The 19,704-nt window shown below is 40.3% G+C and overlaps 1 protein-coding gene across 1 annotated transcript; it reads right to left on the minus strand.

Annotated features, from left to right (window-relative positions):
- Positions 1–1,601: 1,601 nt before the first annotated feature.
- On the minus strand, positions 1,602–16,190 carry c5orf51.L (chromosome 5 open reading frame 51 L homeolog). The gene is made up of 6 exons (XM_018266257.2): positions 16,030–16,190; positions 14,113–14,219; positions 12,341–12,487; positions 11,050–11,184; positions 10,220–10,334; positions 1,602–5,188 (listed from the first exon to the last, which is right to left on the minus strand). The coding sequence occupies exons 1-6, from the start codon at positions 16,115–16,117 to the stop codon at positions 4,929–4,931; spliced, it is 852 nt and encodes a 283-aa protein (XP_018121746.1). The 5' UTR covers positions 16,118–16,190; the 3' UTR covers positions 1,602–4,928.
- Between the last annotated feature and the right edge of the window lie 3,514 nt (positions 16,191–19,704).

The following is a 19,704-nucleotide window of genomic DNA, read 5'->3' on the forward strand; positions in this document are numbered from 1 at the left end:
CCCCCTTTAACACTATATCATCATCATCATTTATTTACTTTATGTATATTTACTTTATATTATAGATCAACATACAAACAAAACTCCAGGAGGTAAAGCGGGTCATAATCATAGGAGCTTACAATCTAAAACGAGAAGGGAATACATTTTCAGCGGGACAGTCCCACTTTTGACAGCTCAACCCTTAGTCATGGGTTTGTATTGGAAAGTCCAGATGTTCTCTGCACTGAACAGCTAAAAAAAGATACAATCGTAGGTGGAGGGAGATTTTTTTTATTTGGGGAGGCTAAAGTTAAAGGACCAGCAACATCAAAAAAAATTTAAAAAAAAATTCGTTAGTATACATCAGAAAAAAAACCCACCAAGACAAATTAAACGTTAAAATCGCAAAGCCTTTATTAAGAAATAACTCTGCTTCCCCTCCTCTTCAGAAAAGGCGACAGGGTGAGGATCCATCGTGCGGTGCTGGATTTCTCCTCCCTGGCTATTTCCCATATTCTACTGACAGCATGTGAGTTGGTGGTTCTTGGTTGGACGCGCTGGTGGGCCCGCAGGCAGTTTTAGCACAAGTTCTCCTGGCAGTCCAAACAGTGCGAGCTGGCCCCATTGCCCTCATCACCAGAGGAACACTGTGGCTCGGACTTGCAGGGGGGCACCCTGCGGATGAGGCCAGAGGAAGGCAATGTTGGTGGGTTCCACAGCAGCAGTAGCGCCGGCAGATGAAGTAGTGGCACTGGTTCGTCCTCGGCTCCCCCCGCAGGCTGCACATTCTCCCGTGTCTGCTGCCTTCGGTCGCCAGTGTCAATGGATTCATTCCCGGAGTCCGATTTCCAGACACTGGCGTGCATGGGAATGCTTCCCTGTTACCCAGAGATATATAGGCAGCCCTACCCCATCTGCTTGCTCAGCTAAATGGGGATTCTATCCTACCAGAACCAGAGAGATCACCAGCTCTATCCCAAATACCTGCCCAGCTGTATCCTAGAGATCAAGTGAACTGTGCCCTGTCATCTGTAAGCGAATTAAGCGCTGTCAGGCCAATATACGCATCATCCTCTTTGTAAACGCTAATTATCCAGTTTGTTTTAGAGACCCCCTGGCACCCATGCAGAAGATCTGTGCCGCAGAGAAGCCCCCCATTCCTCCCAAAGAAGCATCAGCAGCCAGATGTGCGCGCATTAGTCTTGCTAATTATTTATTGCATGGCACGATAAACAAGTTATGCAATTAAGCGTTGCACGCACATCTGGGCTGGGGTTGCTATGGGCACTGAACGCACGGAACTGGCTGCTGTTGCTTTTCGCGGGGGAATGGGGGGCTTCTCTGCGGCATGGGGAGCTACTGGGGCATCTTTGGAGACAGATCTTTACTGCTTGAGTGGCACTGTGGTGTCCGGAAGGTTGAACCACCCCGGAGTGTTGATCTTTGTGGTGGGATATTGATGAGGGAAGGGGCCACGTCCCCAACTGCGGATGTGTGGACCCATGAATTTGCTGAGGGACCTTGCCGGGGTCTACATTGGACCAGCACCACCATTGCAGGAAAAGTGAAGTGGTGGGTGAGCGGTAGATTTAACACATTTTTTGGATAATTGACTCAGCATTAAAGCAGTTATAATGTTGACATGTCCTTGGTTTTGCATCCCATGGACTTTAAACACCAGCACTGCATCTCTTAGCAAACATATTACACACATTTGTCTGTACACACAAATCCCAGGGACACGTATACTGATGGTGATATACAAAGGACAAGAGGTCACACTTCCAAACATGAGTTTTCACCTTCAGCAGTGCCAATGACTTTACTAAAAGAGCTGTTAGGTTATGATTAGCCAATAAGACTGAGATCCCTTTTCTAAAAGGAAAACCTTTCTTGAACAAGCAACCTATACAAGGGATCTTTTAAGATCCACAGTTTGTTATGGAATACATACCTCCCAACATTCTGGAAATAAAAAGAGATAAAAAAAAAGTTGTTGTGCGTAGTGCGTCAATATTTTTTGACGACGCCCATTTTTGCGCCCACACCCCCTAATTACCATGTTCATTTTACAAAATTTGGCAGGTTATGAAAGTTTGAACATATTTCTGTGGTTTTTTTTTCCAGTTATTACAGTTTTACTAATGAAGGTGAATTGCCCTTTAAGCTGTGAGTCTAACTTCTCCCATGGGACCTGTTATCTTATATTGTTACAATTACTTATTTGCTTATATTGAAATTGTTACAAAAGTATCTTTATCTTCTGCTGTGGCTGTTCTGGGCTCTCTGCCAAAAGCCAATTAAGTTAGAAACTTTGTTTCTTTTTCTGGCTGTTCAGTGCAGAGAAAAATGTGACTTTCCTGTACAAATGAGGGACTGCAAGTTGAGCTGTCAAAAGAGGGACTGTCCCTCTAAAAACAGGACAGTTGGGAGGTATGGGAATAAGGCCTGTTAGTTCTAGCCGTATTTATAAAGGGGTTCCCATAAGGCTGCCACACACACACGTTATGGCTTCCTTTCTATTGTTTAGATCATTTGTGCAAAGTGCATAAGTCAATGGAACAACAGGCAGGCGTAGTTTTAAAGGGATACTGTCACGGGAAAACTTTTTTTTTTTCAAAACACATCAGTTAATCCAACAGACTTCTGCACTGAAGTCTATTTTTCAAAAGAGCAAACGGATTATTTTTATATTTCATTTTGAAATCTGACATGGGGCTAGACATGTCAGTTTCCCAGCTGTCCCCAGTCATGTGACTTGTGCTCTGATAAACTTCAATCACTCTTTAGTGCTGTACTGCAAATTTAAGTGATATCAACCTCCTCGCTTCTCTTACAGCAGCCTAACAACAGAACAATGGGAAGGTTACCAGACAGCTCCCTAATACAAGCTAACAGCTGCCTGGTCAGGCCCTGATTTCAGGCGAGGCCACAAAGGCCCAGGCTTAGGACGGCAAGACTGTAGGGACGGCATGCTGCCCAGCCGCATTCTAAGAAGCACTAATCGCCGGCACATGCGCACACGCACTCCTGCGGGGAGTTGCACGCGAGTGTTGTCGAGCGCTAGGACCCTGCGGTGCAAAGCAGCCTCGAGGCCCTGAAAACAGGAATCTGGGCCTGTCCCTGATAGGTATAAGAACAGCACTCAATAGTAAAAATCCAGGTCCCACTGCAACTTCTTCAGTTACATTGAGTAGGAGAAACAATATCCTGCCAGAAAGGAATTCCATAGTGCAGCGCTGGCTCTTTCTGAAAACATATGACCAGGCAAAATAACCTGAGCTGGTGCCTACACACCAATATTACAACTAAACAAATACACTTGTTGGATTGGGAATGACATTTTATATGGTAGAGTGAATTATGAACAGTATAAACTAGAAATAAAACTACACCATAAAAATCATGACAGAATCGCTTTAAGGTGGAACTAAGTTTAAACACAACATGAAAGTTGCTCAGCGTGCTCGTGCTCTTCTAAGGAATTTTGCTGTACCCAAAAGCAGAGAAGAGCTGCTTCCCTCCAGCCCAAAATAGCACTTTGAGCACTTTAATTTTCTATTTGACTTTGCATCCTCTTTAAAGGAGAACTCACCCCCCCACTAATAAAAACCCAGTGCCCTACATAGTCGATCTCCCTGAACTCCCCCCCGCATAGGTGATAACATCTATAAGTGGCCCGAAAAACCTTTACTTGCAGAGTGAGTGCAGCAGAGTTTGTGGGTGGAATCTTCTGGTTCTTCAGTCTTCTTCGGGAAATGATCGCCATATTGGAGCATGTGCAGTTGTCTTTCGGTTTGTAACAACTGTGCATGTGCCAAAAGTGATGGAAATAGCAGATCTTTTTGTAATTTGGATCTTCATACCTTAAGTCTTCTAGAAAATTATGTAAACATCAAATAAACCCAATAGGCTGGTTTTGCTTTGTAGAAGGATTAATTATATCTAAGTTGGGATCAAGTATGAGGTACTGTTTTATAATTACAGAGAAAAAGGAAATCATATTTAAAAAATTGGATTATTTGATTATAATGGAGTCTATGGGAGAGGGCCTTTCCGTAATTCTGAGCTTTCTGTCTAGCGGGTTTTGGGTTAATGGATCCCATATCTGTAGTGAATGCAGAATCTAAGGATTGGTCTCGATCTACAATTACAGCTAGTTGTGGATAGAGACCACATGGTTTTTATAGCTGGGACTAAAACTAAGGGCGGTTCGGTATTCGGCCTTTTTCAGCAGGATTCGGATTCAGCTGAATCCTTCTGCCCGGCCGAACTGAATCCTAATTTGCATATGCAAATTAGGGGTGGGGAGGGAAATCGCATGACTTTTGGTCACAAAACAAGGAAGTAAAATGTTTTTTCCCATCCCTAATTTGCATATGCAAATTAGGGTTCGGATTCGGCGGAATCTTTCACAAAGGATTCGGGGGTTCCGCCGAATCCAAAATAGTGGATTCACTGCATTCCTAAATAATACCAGACATATCCTCAGAGTTATTTTTTAAACCGCTCTGGCGTTTGCTGGAAATACCAATAAATGTTTGGTTGGGTCCACCACTTCAAGTACCACAACCTCCATCCTGTTAAAGGAACAGTAACATAAAAAAAGGAGCTCCTGTCCCTGCCCTCTCTCTTTAGACAGGATTGATGATGCTGCCTTCTCACGACAAGAAAATTAATTTCTAAGAAACAAACATTTTTTTCTGAACACATTTCCTGTCCCTGTAACAGATGATACTACTTCGGGTTACGACAGTGGTAGTACATTAGAAATATTTAGGGATTCAGGATGTCAATCCCTGTCGAAGTGCTTTACTTACCTGTAAGGCTTAATTTATGATGGAGAAAATAAGTCCTTAATATTTTTTGGCATAGTTTTTCATTTAGTTCAGAAGGTACACGACCATTTCACTGGCCTGTAGCTGTTCCAGGAAAATGTATTTGTATTAACTTTTTATTTTTTTGAAAAATTCCTGCATGGTTTTTGCCTTCTCTGTGTTCCATCCTTGGCCATGGAGAGGCCCCTCACACACAGAAACATATTTGTCCAAAGCTCCTTCCCCTACTTCCTGAAAGTCCAGAGTCGTAGACGACCTATCAGAATGGCCATGAGAAACTTGCTCTTCGTGACGGCAATAGTTAAGGGCCCAGTAGCACATTTCTCCGCAGTACATCAGAGCCAGCACATGGATATCACTAAAGATGCCTTATGAAGACAGGAAGAGGAAACAATCAGGTCATCAATATTTTGTTTAGCTTAAAGAAAAAGGAAAGCTACCGAAACAGTTTATTGCCAATAGATTAGCCGCAATAGTGCAAGCTATAACACTATTTATTCTGCAGAATGCTTTACCTTACCTGAGTAAACATCTCTAGAATCTCTCTTTGTTTGTTCAGGATAGCAGCTGCCATATTAGCTTGGCGTGACATCACTTCCTGCCTGAGTCTCTACCTGCTCACTCAGCTATGGGTTCAGATTACAGGAGGGAGAGGAGGAGGGAGGGAGGGGGAGAGGAGCAAACTGAGCATGCTCATGCACAAGCCCTGGAGGTTAAATCGCTGGCCTGAGGGGCGATCTTTCCATACAAGCTGGTCTCTATGATAATGTGCCCCCTTTGTTGGCAATTAAAAAAACGTAGAATCTTTTCCTGTTGGTAACCATAAATTACCTCCAGCACGCCACACATTGGACATTTCAAAGGAGAACTAAACACTAAAAATGAATATGGCCAAAAAATGTATATTTTATATACTGAATTTATTGCACAAGGCTATAGTTTCAGCTTCTCATTAGCAGCAATGATCCAGGACTTCAAACTTGTCACAGGAGGTCACCATCTTGGGCTCTGAGCAGCTGTTGAGAAGCTAAGCTTAGGGCTCGTCACTAATTATCCAGCAGAAAATGAGGTTGGTCTGTTATATAAGCTGATGCTACAGGGCTGATTATTAAATTCTGATGCTAATTGCACTGGTTTCTGTGCTAATAAAAGAAAAACTGGCACTCAAAGCTCGATGCATGCGGGCAAAGCCCTGCGTGTTTATTACAATGTTACGTTTCGGGGGCGGGCCCCTTCGTCAGACAGCAAATCACACCACAAAGTGAACCTTTTAAACATTACTTATGCATAAATTTACCCACACATGTTTGGTAATTTAACCCTTAGTTACTACAATTAGCAACTCCATTCGTGGATAAAACATCATCAGTGAAAATATTGTACAAAAAGACTTCAAAAAAAGTCCAAATACAGTTCCCAAGACCTTAAACAAATAGAAAAAATGTAGAAAAAATATTTTCGATACAGAGCAAATCCTGTGAACAAAGTTAAATAGTATTTCAGTATAAACATTAAAACATTTCTTTAATAAAGCTAAAACACCTAAAAACATTGTGGCATTCTGCCAAAGCTTGAAACATTATCTCGCCCTTATCTTTATCGAAAAGATTACTTTTTACCTTGCCCTTTGCAACAAACCGATTAAATTTTTCAATATCTTCAAAAATAGAGAGGAGAAGCAACATATTAACATTTTTAACAACTTTTAGATATTTGAAAGTGGCAAGGGATCTCAGAGATAACAAGTTAGATTGAATTCCTCGTTCAGTCCACGTGGAACCCTTGTCTGCAATGCCCAGATCCAGTGGCATTCCCTTTGTAATAATAATTTTTTATTGTCCTGCTGGTTATTTGGGGTAATTTTTTCGAGAATCAACCATCTTAGTTGTGACACCCTGTGACCTTTCTCAAAAAAGTGTCTGGCCAAAGCAGTTTCCCTTCTTTTTTTATTACTTTCATTTACATCCTTTTGGTCTATCGGGGGATGGTAATTGCGTATTGTACTTTTATGTTCATTTAAGCGTAATTTTATTGCTCTACTCGTCTGTCCGACGTAAGCGAGTCCACAAGGGCACTTTATACAGTACACTACCGCCTTAGTATCACAAGTGAACCAACCCTTAATCCTGATCTTAGAACCCTTAAGGGGATGTGTAACCATGTCACCTGCAATGATCCCACTGCAGTGTCCACAATTATGGCAAGGGTGGGTGCCCTGTAATTTGATACTTGTAAGGGTACTTTGCAATGTGGTTCCTTGAACCGCCTTTTGTTTTACCAGGTCCCCCACTGATCGTCCTCTCCTATATGAAAATAATGGAGGTGCACTGAAAAGATTCCCATATTTTACATCAGCACTTACCACCCCCCAATACTTTAACACAGTGTTCTTAATGATTTTAGAATTAGAATCAAATACAGTGGTGAATGGTATCCTAGCTGCCTGCCTTTTTTCTTGTCTCTGTTTATTAAGCATTTCCTTTCTAGAACATTGTAACACCTCATTTTTTACTTTTACAAGTTCAGTATGTTTATATCCTTTTTCTTTAAATTTTTCCACCATTTTATCAGACTCTTGCTTGTAGAGATCGTCATTCGATGTAATGCGTCTAATTCTGGCAAACTTTTTGGTAACCCTCTGAAAACTCCAGGAGGGTGGAAACTAGTAGCACGCAATAAATTGTTTCTGTCTGTAGGTTTACAGTACAAGGATGTCAAAAAGCCAGTCCCAGTATAAGACACATTTACATCCAGGAAATGCAACGAGGTCTCGTGACACTCCAATGTGAACTTAATGGTATCATGCGTCTTATTGAGATACTCCAAAAATTCAAATAGCTTTTCAGTAGACCCAGTCCAAATAAAAAATGTATCGTCCACGTATCTCATATAATTATGGATAAATGGACTATACTGATTGTTGTTATGGATAAAGCTGTTCTCAACAAAATCCATTGCCTTGTAGTTGCAAAAAATATCGACCATTGAAATAGAAATAATTATTGGTTAGAACTATCTCCAATAACGTACAAATAAAATTAATCTTGAAATTTGGGTGACTGGTCTTAGTTAAGTATGTCCGTCCACGAATGGAGTTGCTAATTGTAGTAACTAAGGGTTAAATTACCAAACATGTGTGGGTAAATTTATGCATAAGTAATGTTTAAAAGGTTCACTTTGTGGTGTGATTTGCTGTCTGACGAAGGGGCCCGCCCCCGAAACGTTACATTGTAATAAACACGCAGGGCTTTGCCCGCATGCATCGAGCTTTGAGTGCCAGTTTTTCTTTTATTACGCTGACTACAATTGGGGTTGCCGATCCCTTCTGACTGTGCACCGGGCCAACTTATGCTGGAGAGGCCAGGGTGTGCTGGTGGGTTCTGGAAACTGGTTTCTGTGCTGCCATGTAGTAATTATCTGTATTAATTACTAATCAGCCTTATATTGTGACATTTCTATTCTATGTGTACTGTATATTGTGAGTGGGTCCCTAAGCTCAGTAAGTGACAGCAGCACAGAGCATGTGCAGTGAATCAGCAGAAAAGAAGATGGGGAGCTACTGGGGCATCTTTGGAGACAGATCTTTACTGCTAAAGGGCTGTGGTTGACTTGGGCTGGTACAGAAGCACAAAACATAATGTACAACATTTCTACCCTACTTCTTTAGTTAAGCTTTAGTTCTCCTTTAAGGCAAGCAGATATGCTTACATTTGGGCAATTTCAATTGTCCACAACAGGATCTACCAAGGACAGTTGCACACTTTTGTGTTAGAATTATTCTGTTAAAAAGAGCCAATCTGCTGCAGCTCTGTACTATAAAGAGGGGATAACGCATGCATGGTGACTTTTCACGGATTAGTAGAAGCAACAATACAAATCTCTTGGCATGAAATGAGCTGTAGGGGACAATGACCAAACAAACACGCAGATTACAGTGTGTAAGACTATGGAAACAAATTTAGAACTATACATGCATACATCAACGAATTATTAATAAATGATTAAGAAGAGTCATTAACTTCAATGATGAGAAATAAAACAAAACAATGATAGCGGACGCATTACTTTACTTCGATAAATTTACAACTCCAGATGGCCAGTATTGAGGTGATGATTTCTCCCACATAACTGGGAGAGAGAACGTAAAAGCAGCATAAAGCTCTTTAGCATTATACTAGGAATCCAAATAGTTCATACAAATACACACATCTGTGTTTAAATTGATGTATTAAAAGACTGTGTGCAGCTTATGTTTCGGTAGTGGAACCTTTTAGAACGGTACACATTCCACTATTTTGGATTCAGCCGAACCCCACAAATCCTTTGCAATAGATTTGGCCGAACCTAATCCTAATTTGCATATGCAAATTAGGGGTGGGAAGGGGAAAATATTTGTTACTTCCTTGTTTTGTGACAAAAAAGTCATGCAACTTCCCTCCCCACCCTTAATTTGCATAAGCAAATTAGGATTCTGAGTCGGTTCGGCCAGGCAGAAAGATTCGGCCGAATCCTGCTGAAAAAGGCAGAATCCCGAACCGAATCCTGGATCCGGTGCATCCCTAGTTTTATTCCCAGCTATAAAAACCATGTGGTCTCTATCCACAACTAGCTGTAATTGTAGATAGAGACCAAACCTTAGATTCTGCAGTCACTACAGATACAGGTATGGGATCCATTAACCCAAAACCTGCTAGACAGAAAGCTCAGAATTACGGAAAGGCCCTCTCCCATAGAATCCATTATAATCAAATAATCCAATTTTTTAAATATGATTTCCTTTTTCTCTGTAATAATAAAACAGTACCTCATACTTGATCCCAACTTATGTGTAGAACCGAATCCTGGATTCAGTTCATCCCTAATACCAAATGCACCTTATAAAGATGGCTGCCACCTGGCCGGTATTTTACAGCCTGGCTGTTAAAAATTCTGTTTTTTGCCAAAGTTATTAATAGGAAAGTAAGATACAAATATAGGCCAGTATTTTTTTCCAGGTGGAAAAAAGGTGGTAACCCTACACTGCAATACTATAAGCAAACAGTAAGTGCAGTTCATCTACTAACCACATGGCATTCCACTTTTTGTATAATGTTTAACATTATGGCTAAAAAAAAAAAAAAAAGTTAATATTGCAGCCATTTAGATAGGAACCCTTTTGATAGGTAGATCACTAGTCAAGATTGATTTGAGAAATGGGGGAACTTATCTATAGAATGAAGTATAACTTTAAAGAACCACACATGATAGCGTTGTATAAACAAACAACAATAATTATAATATAGGATATCTGTATTTGTCTGGTTGGCTGTTCTCTAAAACTTCTAATATATGTTGTATTCTGTAGCCATATAACGTTAAAAAGCTTCAAACTCTCAATAAAAACTAAATCACACAATTACCTTTACTGAGCAGGGTAGCGGTGTTTAAATCTTGAAACAAAACCTCCTCGTTTAGATGCACAGGACTCCGTATCGTCAGCATTTTTAGCAAGTAGCTGGTCCCATCTTTAAGGCACTCAACAGAAGGCATATCATTGCAAGAGATTAGTCATGATAGCCAATGTCTTTTTGCATTCTGTTTCCTGCTGCATATCTAAGGGTATATGCATTATTTTTCTCTCAGCATCCTCTGGATTAACTATAAAATTTGGTAGGAATTATCTGTAAATAATGCTGAACCTGATGGATGTGTCTCTAATTTCATTCTCCAGGATTTCCAGTTATTACCTTCAGAATGATAAACATTTTTTGCTCAACCACTAAATGCCATTGTGCAGGCAAAATAGAATTTAGAGTAAAAACACAATTTTTTCTATTTTCATTCTCAACTACTAGTACAGTGTATAGAAGGTACATAATTCAAAAACTATATAAAAAATGTAGGCCAATTGAAAAGTTGCTTAGAATTAGCCATTCTATGACATACTATAAAATAATTGGTAATGGTTAATTTATACTAGAAACTTGCTTAGAATTTTCTTTCACTACGCAAAAACGTTTTTGGGTGGGGAAGATTGCTTAAGTGAAAAGAAACCCAGTTGAAGTCATTCAGGAAAAATCTCAATGGTGCTACTAAAATGAAAGCCTGTAGATAACTGGAATGAACCATGCCCTGCAGAATTACACAGGCCAGTCATTTTTAATTTCCAAGAATGAGTCCCTCGCTGCGAAGATCAGTTCCCTTGCACTAAAAAGCAGCATGGCTTTGTCTCTGTGATGCTAAATGTTACCTGTAGAAATGTTCCCTTATTTTGCAAACACCAGCCTTCGTGCTCCCCCACTGTATGGCAATACATGTAAAGGAGAGCTCCTCGTCTCCAGTGTAAGCATTCGCTCAGTTCCACATCCAGGTCAGCAACAGGAGCCTGACGAAAAAAAACCAATGCAACAGTGGATTCTGTCATGATTTTATGGTGTAGTTTATATTTCTAAATTACACAGTTTACACTGCAAATAATTCACTCTACCATGTAAAATTTAATTTTTGAACCAATAAATGTATTTAAGTTTTAGTAGGCAGCCATCTCAAGTCATTTTGCCTGGTCATGTGCTTTTAGAAAGAGCCACCACTTCATGATGGAACCGTTTTCTGACAAGCTATTGTTTCTTCTACTTAGTGTAACTGAAGGAGTCGAAGTGGGACTTTTACTATTGAGTGCTGTTCTTATATCTACCAAAGAGCTGTTATCTTGTTGCCTTCCCATTGTTCTGTTGAAAGGCTGCTGGGGGGGGCATCACTCCAACTTTCATCGCAGCAGTAAAGAGTGACTGAAATTTATCAGAGCACAAGTCACATGACTGAGGGCACTTGGGAAACTGACATGTCCAGCCCCATTCAAAATTAAATATAAAAAAATCTGTTTGCTCTTTTGAAAAATGAATTTCAGTGCAGAAGTCTACTGGAGCAGCACTTTTAACTGATGCGTTTGAAAAAAAAAAAAAAAAAAATTTCCCATGACCGTATCCCTTTAGAAAATATGTCAATATGCTGCATTAAATGTACTTTAAATATTTAATTATAATCCCATCTAGTCATCCTATAATATCAAACATCTCTGCATAATTTCATATTATGCCAGTCTGCTGTTTTTACACTAAAACATATTAATCATTAAATCTAGTTTTTTGTGTGAAATGTTTATCCCTTTAATCAGTTTGCAATATCAAGGCAACTTTGAAAAAATTAAGTGCATTTTGTTTTTCCACCAGCAATTTACATTATTGCCAGTGGGGAAGCATTTGGAGAAGACTGTACAATTTTATTTCACTCTAATTTAAAAATGGCAATTATTATCCAGTATTCGGGCAGATCTTTGGCAGATTGCTACAGACAGATTGTAAATGATATTCTGCTGAATCCAACAATTATGGATTTGAGTCGGAATGTGAAATCATTCAAGTCAAACCTCATGGTGTATGTCCATAGAAAAAGCTATCAATGGTCAGTTGTAGGCTTAGGAATAGTGTCCCTTTTAAACATCTAATGGGTACGTTGCAAGATACGATTTCCCGTCTACATACCTTTTGGTTCTGCCTGAATTCCTTGACTAAATGCTCTGGTTCTGAAAGGATTTGAATCAGTTCTCTGACTTTCGATAAGGAATCATCGCCTTGGAAATCCCGATCAACTAACTGGTTTTCCTCAAAGAACGTTATGTCCAAGATTGCCTGGGAAACAGTGAAGCTGTGAGTTAAATTTTCATATTGGCCAATCCAGCATACCATAACTTGCTAAAAGATGCAGTGTATTGGGTGCAATTTACCAATGCTATATTCTACCACATGCTGTAGTCCAAAGGTATTTATTTTAGCATTTTACACAGAGGCTAAATTTTAAGATCAGGTTGCTAGACTTGAAACAAGTTGTGGGCCAAGCCTGCAGCACCATCGTTCGAGGACATCAGAATCTGCATTAGCTTTGAAACGGAACAGATACTAAAGGGAACAACGAAAGTCAGCCCTACTATAAAAGCTTTTCAAATAATCGTGTATACAGCACCTTAGTGGTAGGGAATACCTTTTACAGGGGTGCACGCAGTATAATGTGTTCACCTTCACATGCTTTCCATAGAGATTGCAGCACTCCCACTTGGTAATATTAAGACTGCCTTTATTTCACATATGGCACAGCAATGTTTTGGTCCTCACTGGTCCTTTATCAAAACATAATAAATCTTTTTAAACTCTTCATCACATTACATATATCATAATACATCTTTTTTAAATCTTTTTTAAAGGGGGTTGACTTAACTTTACCGCTCCACTTGTACTTGTAGATTTTTTTGTGGCCACTAAAGAATAAAAACTAGAACAACCATTAAAACCCTTATTAAAATACCAAAAGCCATACGTATAGCAAGGGATTGAATTCATACAGTACTCTACAAGTACAAGTGGAGCGGTAAAGTTAAGTCAGCTCCCCTTTTAAAAAGATTTAAAAAAGATGTATTATGATATATGTAATGTGATGTATTCAGAATAATGTGGAACCCTGTTGTATGTATTTTTAATACAATGTGTTGAATTGCGTTATAGCCACTAGAGGGCACTGCTATTTCAGTACATAAGGAAGCTTTCTTTTGATGTATTCTTTTTCAGCTTGAGAGGTTTGAAACATTGCTGTGAAATAAAGGCAGTCTTAATATTACCAAGTGGGAGTGCTGCAATCTCTATGGATTCTGTATAGAAGCTTTTCAGCCAAACAAGTCATCATCTGACAAGTCTCCTCAAAAGCACTTCCATGAACTCAATAGAACTTCCATTTAAGTTTAAAGGAACAGTAACATCAAAAAATGACTGTTTTAAAGTAATAAAAATATAATGCAGTGTTGCCCTGCACTGGTATAACTGATGTGTTTGCTTCAGAAACTCTACTATTGTTGATATAAATAAGCTGCTGTGTAGCAACGGGGGCAGCCATTCAAAGGAGAAAAGGCTCAGGTTACACAGCAGATAGCAGATAAGCTCTGTAGAACATGATGGTGCTTGCTGTTGTCTACTATTTAACCTGTGCCATATAGCCTTTTTTCAGTTTCCGCCATGGCTACACAGCAGTTTGCTTATATGAACTATAGTAGTGTTTCTTAAGCAAACACATCAGTTTTACCAGTGCAGAGCAACAGTACATGATATTTTCATGACTTTAATTTTTTGGTGTTACTGTTCCTTTAAAAGAAACCTGTACCATGTACCAGGGGCACAATCAGTGACAGACTTCAGGCCCTACAATGCACTTCAAGCACCCTACTGGTTAGGCACCTTTTTTATCACTTTTATATACCATCTTTCTGTACCTTAGTGTAAAGATGGAAAAACGACGCAATATCCAATATATCCTTTTCTTCTGAGCAGTGGGTGCTTAGACTCTGTAACGTAGCAGAAGCCTTCGATAACACGGAATCTGTTTAAAAGAAAAAAGGAAAATTACATTATTATTTTCAGAATAATAAAAAAACAGGCAAAGTTTTTCATACAGGCTAAAATAGAAACACAGAAGGAAAATCAATATTAAAGGTTAACAACTCAAACTGGTGTAAGGTAAGATGTTTATTGGCCATAATCTCTTGAGCTCAGTCGTAAAGAAGAAGGAAAGGCTTGGTGCACTTGGGGTGCCAAATGTTAGGCACCCCCAAGTGATTGTATTGACTTACCTGAAACCCCAGGCTGGTGCTCCTATCGGCAGAAAACTGCCCTGGCCCGGGATTATTCCAGTGATCTTCCACAGAGCGATCCTCTTCTGGCTTCCTCTGTCTTCACGCGGCTGCGCATGCTCAGTAGAACAAAAAGCCGAACTTTAACTAAAAAGTCGACTATTTCGTTCAACTGCGTTTGCCCCGGGAAACTTGAAGAAAGAAGAAGCATGAAGAGGATTGCTCTGTGGTGCTCACTGGTATAACCCGGGGCCGGTGCAGTTTTCTACTGATAGGAGCACCAGCCTGGGGTTTCAGGTAAGTCAATACAATCACTTGGGGGTGCCTAACATTTGGCACCCCCAAGTGTGTGAAGCCTTTCCTTCTCCTTTAAAGGGGTTATTCACCTTTACATTAACTTTTAGTATGATGTAGAGAGTGATATTCTGAGACAATTTTTTTTTTATTATTTGTGGTTTTTGCTTTATTTTGTTTTTTTAGTCAGCAGCTCTCCAGTTTGTAATTTCAGCAGTCTTGTTGCTAGGGTTCAAATTCCCCTAGCAACCATGCATTGATTTGAATAAGAGACTGGAATATGAATAGGACAGGCCTGAATAGAAAGAGGAGTAATAAAAAGTAGCAATAACAATACATTTGTAGCCTTAAAGAGCATTTGTTATTAGATGGGGTCAGCAACACCATTTGAAAGCTGGAAAGAGTCAGAAGAAAAAGGCAAATAATTAAAAAACTACATAAAAATGATTAATGAGAGCCAATGAAAAGTTACTCGGAATTAGTCATTCTAGAACATACTAAAAGTTAACTTAAAGCTAACCGCCCCTTTAAGTCCCACCAGCTACAAGGCAAAAGATAAAACAGTTATAAAAAAAAAAAAAAAAAAAAAAAAATGAATATTATTTCTCCGGCCACTCTGAATTCTTACTGTCCCTAGTTCAGTCCTTATTTCCACTGCCACTGTCCTACACAATACACAAAGATGTTTATTAGAGGGCTCACACATAGGGTTGACAAATTTTCTGGAAAAAAAAATACCGGCCTTCCTATATATTTATCATTTTTCCCTATTAATAACATTGGGATCAACCATCATTTTCACCGGCCAGGCCAGTAAAATACCAGCCAGGTGGCAACTCTAGACTTATAATGTAACATCTCTATCTTATGTCAGGGGAGTAACTACAGAGGAAGCAGACCCTGCGGTTGCAGGGGGGCCTAGGAGTTTACGAGGCCCAATGAGGCCCTAATTAACGATCAGTTTTAAAATATTTTAGTAGCATATCAATATTCTGGGCCTGGGGCCCTAAATTGAAATTGCTGTGGGGCCCAGTAACACCTACTTACACCGCTGATCATGTAGAATTGTAAGACTATATAAAACACTTGCTTAATATTTAAAATATGTATTTTTGTCCCATGTCCCCCTCGTGATTCCATAGCAATTCAGCTTCTCGTCTTCGCTTAAAGTTGTCCTACTTCACCCTATTTAGGCACAGGTTTAGCAGCAGCACTGTAGCCGCTTTTATTTCACATATATAACAAAATCCGAGAAGATATTCTTACCCTCCCGACCCCCCGCCGCCAGCTCCTGCCACTTCTGCTGCAGCCTCTCCACTTTCTGTTTCCAGTCAGGGCTGCCGGGCGCCGCCATATTGTCTGGGTTAAAAGGTCACGTGAGGCGGAGGCACGTGATCAGAAGGAGGCGGAAAAGAATATACAGCCGGGGAAGCAGGATGCGTGCGCTGGGTAATAAGAAGGAAAAATCACATGTAGTCTATCGCGTATGGCAGGATCGTAGCGTCACACTGGTTGATTTACATCTGTACAGTTTAACCCATAGATCCCAGGGACCAGCTGTTTGTTAGCTGCAAATTTCCAGCGTCTCCTTCTGAAGTTGTAGTTCAGCAACAGCTGCAGTGTCGCAGGCTGCAAGTCCCCACGCACAGTATTAATCTCAGCTCAAGGGAACCGTGGCCATGAAGGGTGGAGGATAACTTGGATAAGGCAGATGTCTGTTCTGTCCATAGTTGCATAAGGCTCACACAACAGCTGGCAATTACGTGCTTAAAGGATAAGTAAACCTTTAAAATAAGTGAAGGTAAAATGAATGAGGGTGCTATTCTAAGAACTTTTGCAATGCACAATCATTATTTGTGTTTCTTTAATTCCACTCAAATCTTTCCTAAACAGAAGAACATCAGAGCAGCCTGTTTCTTTCTCCTGACAACTTCCTTGACTACTTGGTGGTCAGACTGGTCAGAAACTGACCAGCAGATGGCGCTGTTGTAACAAAATTCATTCATATTAACAGTACATGTATCCCTTAATATCTTGGAATTAAAGAAACATAAATAATGAATGTGCATTGCAAAAGTTCTTAGAATAGCACCCTCATCAATTTTACATTCACTTATTTTAAAAGTTTACTTATCCTTTAATTTAGTTTAAAAGACAACATGGTGGTAACCCTGCAGGAGAGTCCTGCACAGGTCCAGAAGGCTTACAGGTCCTGACCTGTTACACGACCCAATACCCAATATGTCCCACCATCAGAACCACTACCCGCACCTTAGTTACCAGAGGATTGCCAGCATGGTCAGGGAATCAGGGACTTTATGGCCAAAACCTGACCACACCCGGTGCAGGACTCTGGTGTTTGTAGCTTTTGGCAGACATCTGTCCTTATCTGCCCATACCATACCCAGGCCCGGATTTGTGGAAAGGCCCGGGCTTGGGTCAGGAGGATTTTAGGGGGAGGCATGCTGCCCAACCAAACCCACATTGGTTCAGAAGCACTGGATATGGGCAGATAATACTAAGTTTTCCATTTGCCAATTCCTGTCCTCTGGACCAGATAATTAAAATTTGTACATGTGCACAAAAGAAGAGGGGACGGAGCCGACGGATGCCCGGTCCTGACCATACCCCACAATTTCAAAAGCGGTGAATGTTGTGGGCCCACTTTGTAGCTGCCCCCAAATGTAGGTCACCCAATTACCAAAACCATCCCTCTTTCGGCAAGTTCAAATGAGCCTAACAGGAGTATAGTTGCACTAGGTACTGCAGCATGTTATGACAAAACACCATAGCTCCAACATCCCATGACATATTGTGGCCCCAAGCATTTCAGGATACAGTAATAGCCCTCGTCCCAACCCTGCCCAGCTGTCAACGTCAGCCTTTACCCCAATCCAATTATGTCCAGACGAATGCCTGTGTGTTTTAGATCATATGCGGAGCAACGTCACAGTCTCATCGCTCCAGACTGTTTCAAGCACTGGGGAGCCGCCAGCTGCAACTATGAACAATGGCATAACTACAGAGGAGGCAGAGCCTGCTGGGGAAAGGCCCAGCTACTCTTTTACTTGAGCATGAGGATCCAAGCAGTGGGATGGTTTTAGGGTTGCCAGGTTGGTGGTTTTCCAGCCAAATTAGGCAGAACCGCGTCTATACCCACACCGTAACTTCTACCCGCAACCCGCAGGTTTTTGCAGGTAACCAGCGGGTACCCGACCCACTGCAGGACTCTAACTAGAATGGTATTCATTTATCTGTGCATTTTTAGTGCAACCATGTTCATATTTATTAAAGAAGTCTGCCACTAGGTGGAGCTAGCAGGGAAACTAATGCCTTGGAAACAGAAGTGTAACTCTAGAGCAGTGATCCCCAACCAGTAGCTCATGAGCAACAAGTTGCTCTTCAACCCCTTGGATGTTGCTCTCAGTGTCCTTAAACCAGGTGCTAATTTTTGAATTCCATTCTTGGAAGCACATTTTAATTGCATAAAAACTGAGTATAGTGCCAAGCATAGCCTCCTGTAGGCTGCCAGTCCATATAGGGGCTACCAAATTGCCAATAACAGCCCTTATTTGGCACCCCAAGGGTTTTTTTTCATGCTTTTGTTGCTCCCCAACTCTTTTTACATTTGAATGTGGCTCCCGGGTAAAAAAAAGGTAGGGGACCCCTGCTCTAGAGGAAGCAGTGATTACTGGGTGCTAGTGTGACACTAGTAAAAGGTCTCAGTATATGTGACTTTGGCCATACAAGAGGTGTAAACTTGGCAGGAAAACACCTGAAATTGCTATGTATGACATGGCTCTTTAAGAATAAATCAATGCCAGATAAATGTAGCTTTTATTAAAGGATGAAACGAACACCATTTAAACACAATATTGTCCCTTTTAATTGCAGAATGGTTACCTACAGTACATACCAGCTGTGCTTTCTCATCCTCTCTCCATTAAGTACTATATTATTTTAGTGGCAGATAAAGTAATGAGCAGAATATCACAACGCAAACAACCTTTTTTACATTTTATTTCCCTCATCTCCGGGTTAGCAGGCAATTTTCTGCCTCAGTCCATCCAAAGAAGGATGAAATCTGTCTCACATCATTAGCCTACAAAGCTCATCTGTTCCATTATATTAAGCTAAATATAGGCTCATGTGATGGAGCACGACATTCCTGCTCTGCAAACAGCCATGATTTTGACTGCTGCCTGCTGTGTATTTTTAGCAAATGACTAATGTATAATGTAGAGCAGGGCTGACATAAGACTAGGTTGCCACCTTTTCGGGAAAAAAATACCGGCCTTCCTATAATCTTGCCGTTTTTTCCTATTAAAAACATTGGTATCAAGCATAATTTTTACCGGCCGGTAAAATATTGGCCAGGTGGCAACCCTACATAAGACTGAAACAAACATTAGCACCAACTGGGAAGGAACTAAGGGGAGCTCCAGAGATGAAATATTTTAATGGAGTCGTTCACCTTCCAAACACTTTTTTTCAGTTTAGTTGATTTCAGATTGCTCACCAGAAATAAAGACTTTTTTCAATTGGTTTCGTTTTTATTCCTTACTGTTTTTCCAAAATTGAAGTTTAAAGTTCCTGTCTCTTGTGTTTCAGTCTGGCAGCTCAGTATTTCAGGTGCAGATTCAAAATTTTTACAATTTCCTCCATTAGTTGATACATTTCTCAGCAGCATCTTCTGGAGTATTAGCAACTGTTGTATCAATTCTAACAGCTGCCTGTAATGAAACGCATGGATTTTGTTCAGCAGGGACAAAATGTATCAACTAAATGTATCAATTTAAAACAGTTACAGAGTTGGCGACCCCCCCTCACAGGGCTGCATCAGAAAGACAAAAAAAATAAAACTTTAAATTCAATATTCAAAAAAATGGTCACAAATTGAAAAAACAAACTGAAATAAACTAAACTGAAAAAAGTGTTTGA

This window comes from Xenopus laevis, chromosome 1L (genome assembly GCF_017654675.1).
Source record: "Xenopus laevis strain J_2021 chromosome 1L, Xenopus_laevis_v10.1, whole genome shotgun sequence".
Classification (NCBI taxonomy): Eukaryota; Metazoa; Chordata; class Amphibia; order Anura; family Pipidae; genus Xenopus; species Xenopus laevis.

What these genes read in the sequence shown, in the direction of transcription:
- c5orf51.L (XM_018266257.2), bottom strand. Translation starts at nt 16,117, where the DNA reads ATGGCGGCGCCCGGCAGCCCTGACTGGAAACAGAAAGTGGAGAGGCTG. An exon ending in TTTTCCATCTTTACACTAAG is followed by an intron (nt 12,488 to 14,112) that starts GTACAGAAAGAT and finishes ACTGTTTCCCAG; the next exon opens with GCAATCTTGGACATAACGTT. An exon ending in ATAAGGGAACATTTCTACAG is followed by an intron (nt 10,335 to 11,049) that starts GTAACATTTAGC and finishes CCTTCTGTTGAG; the next exon opens with TGCCTTAAAGATGGGACCAG.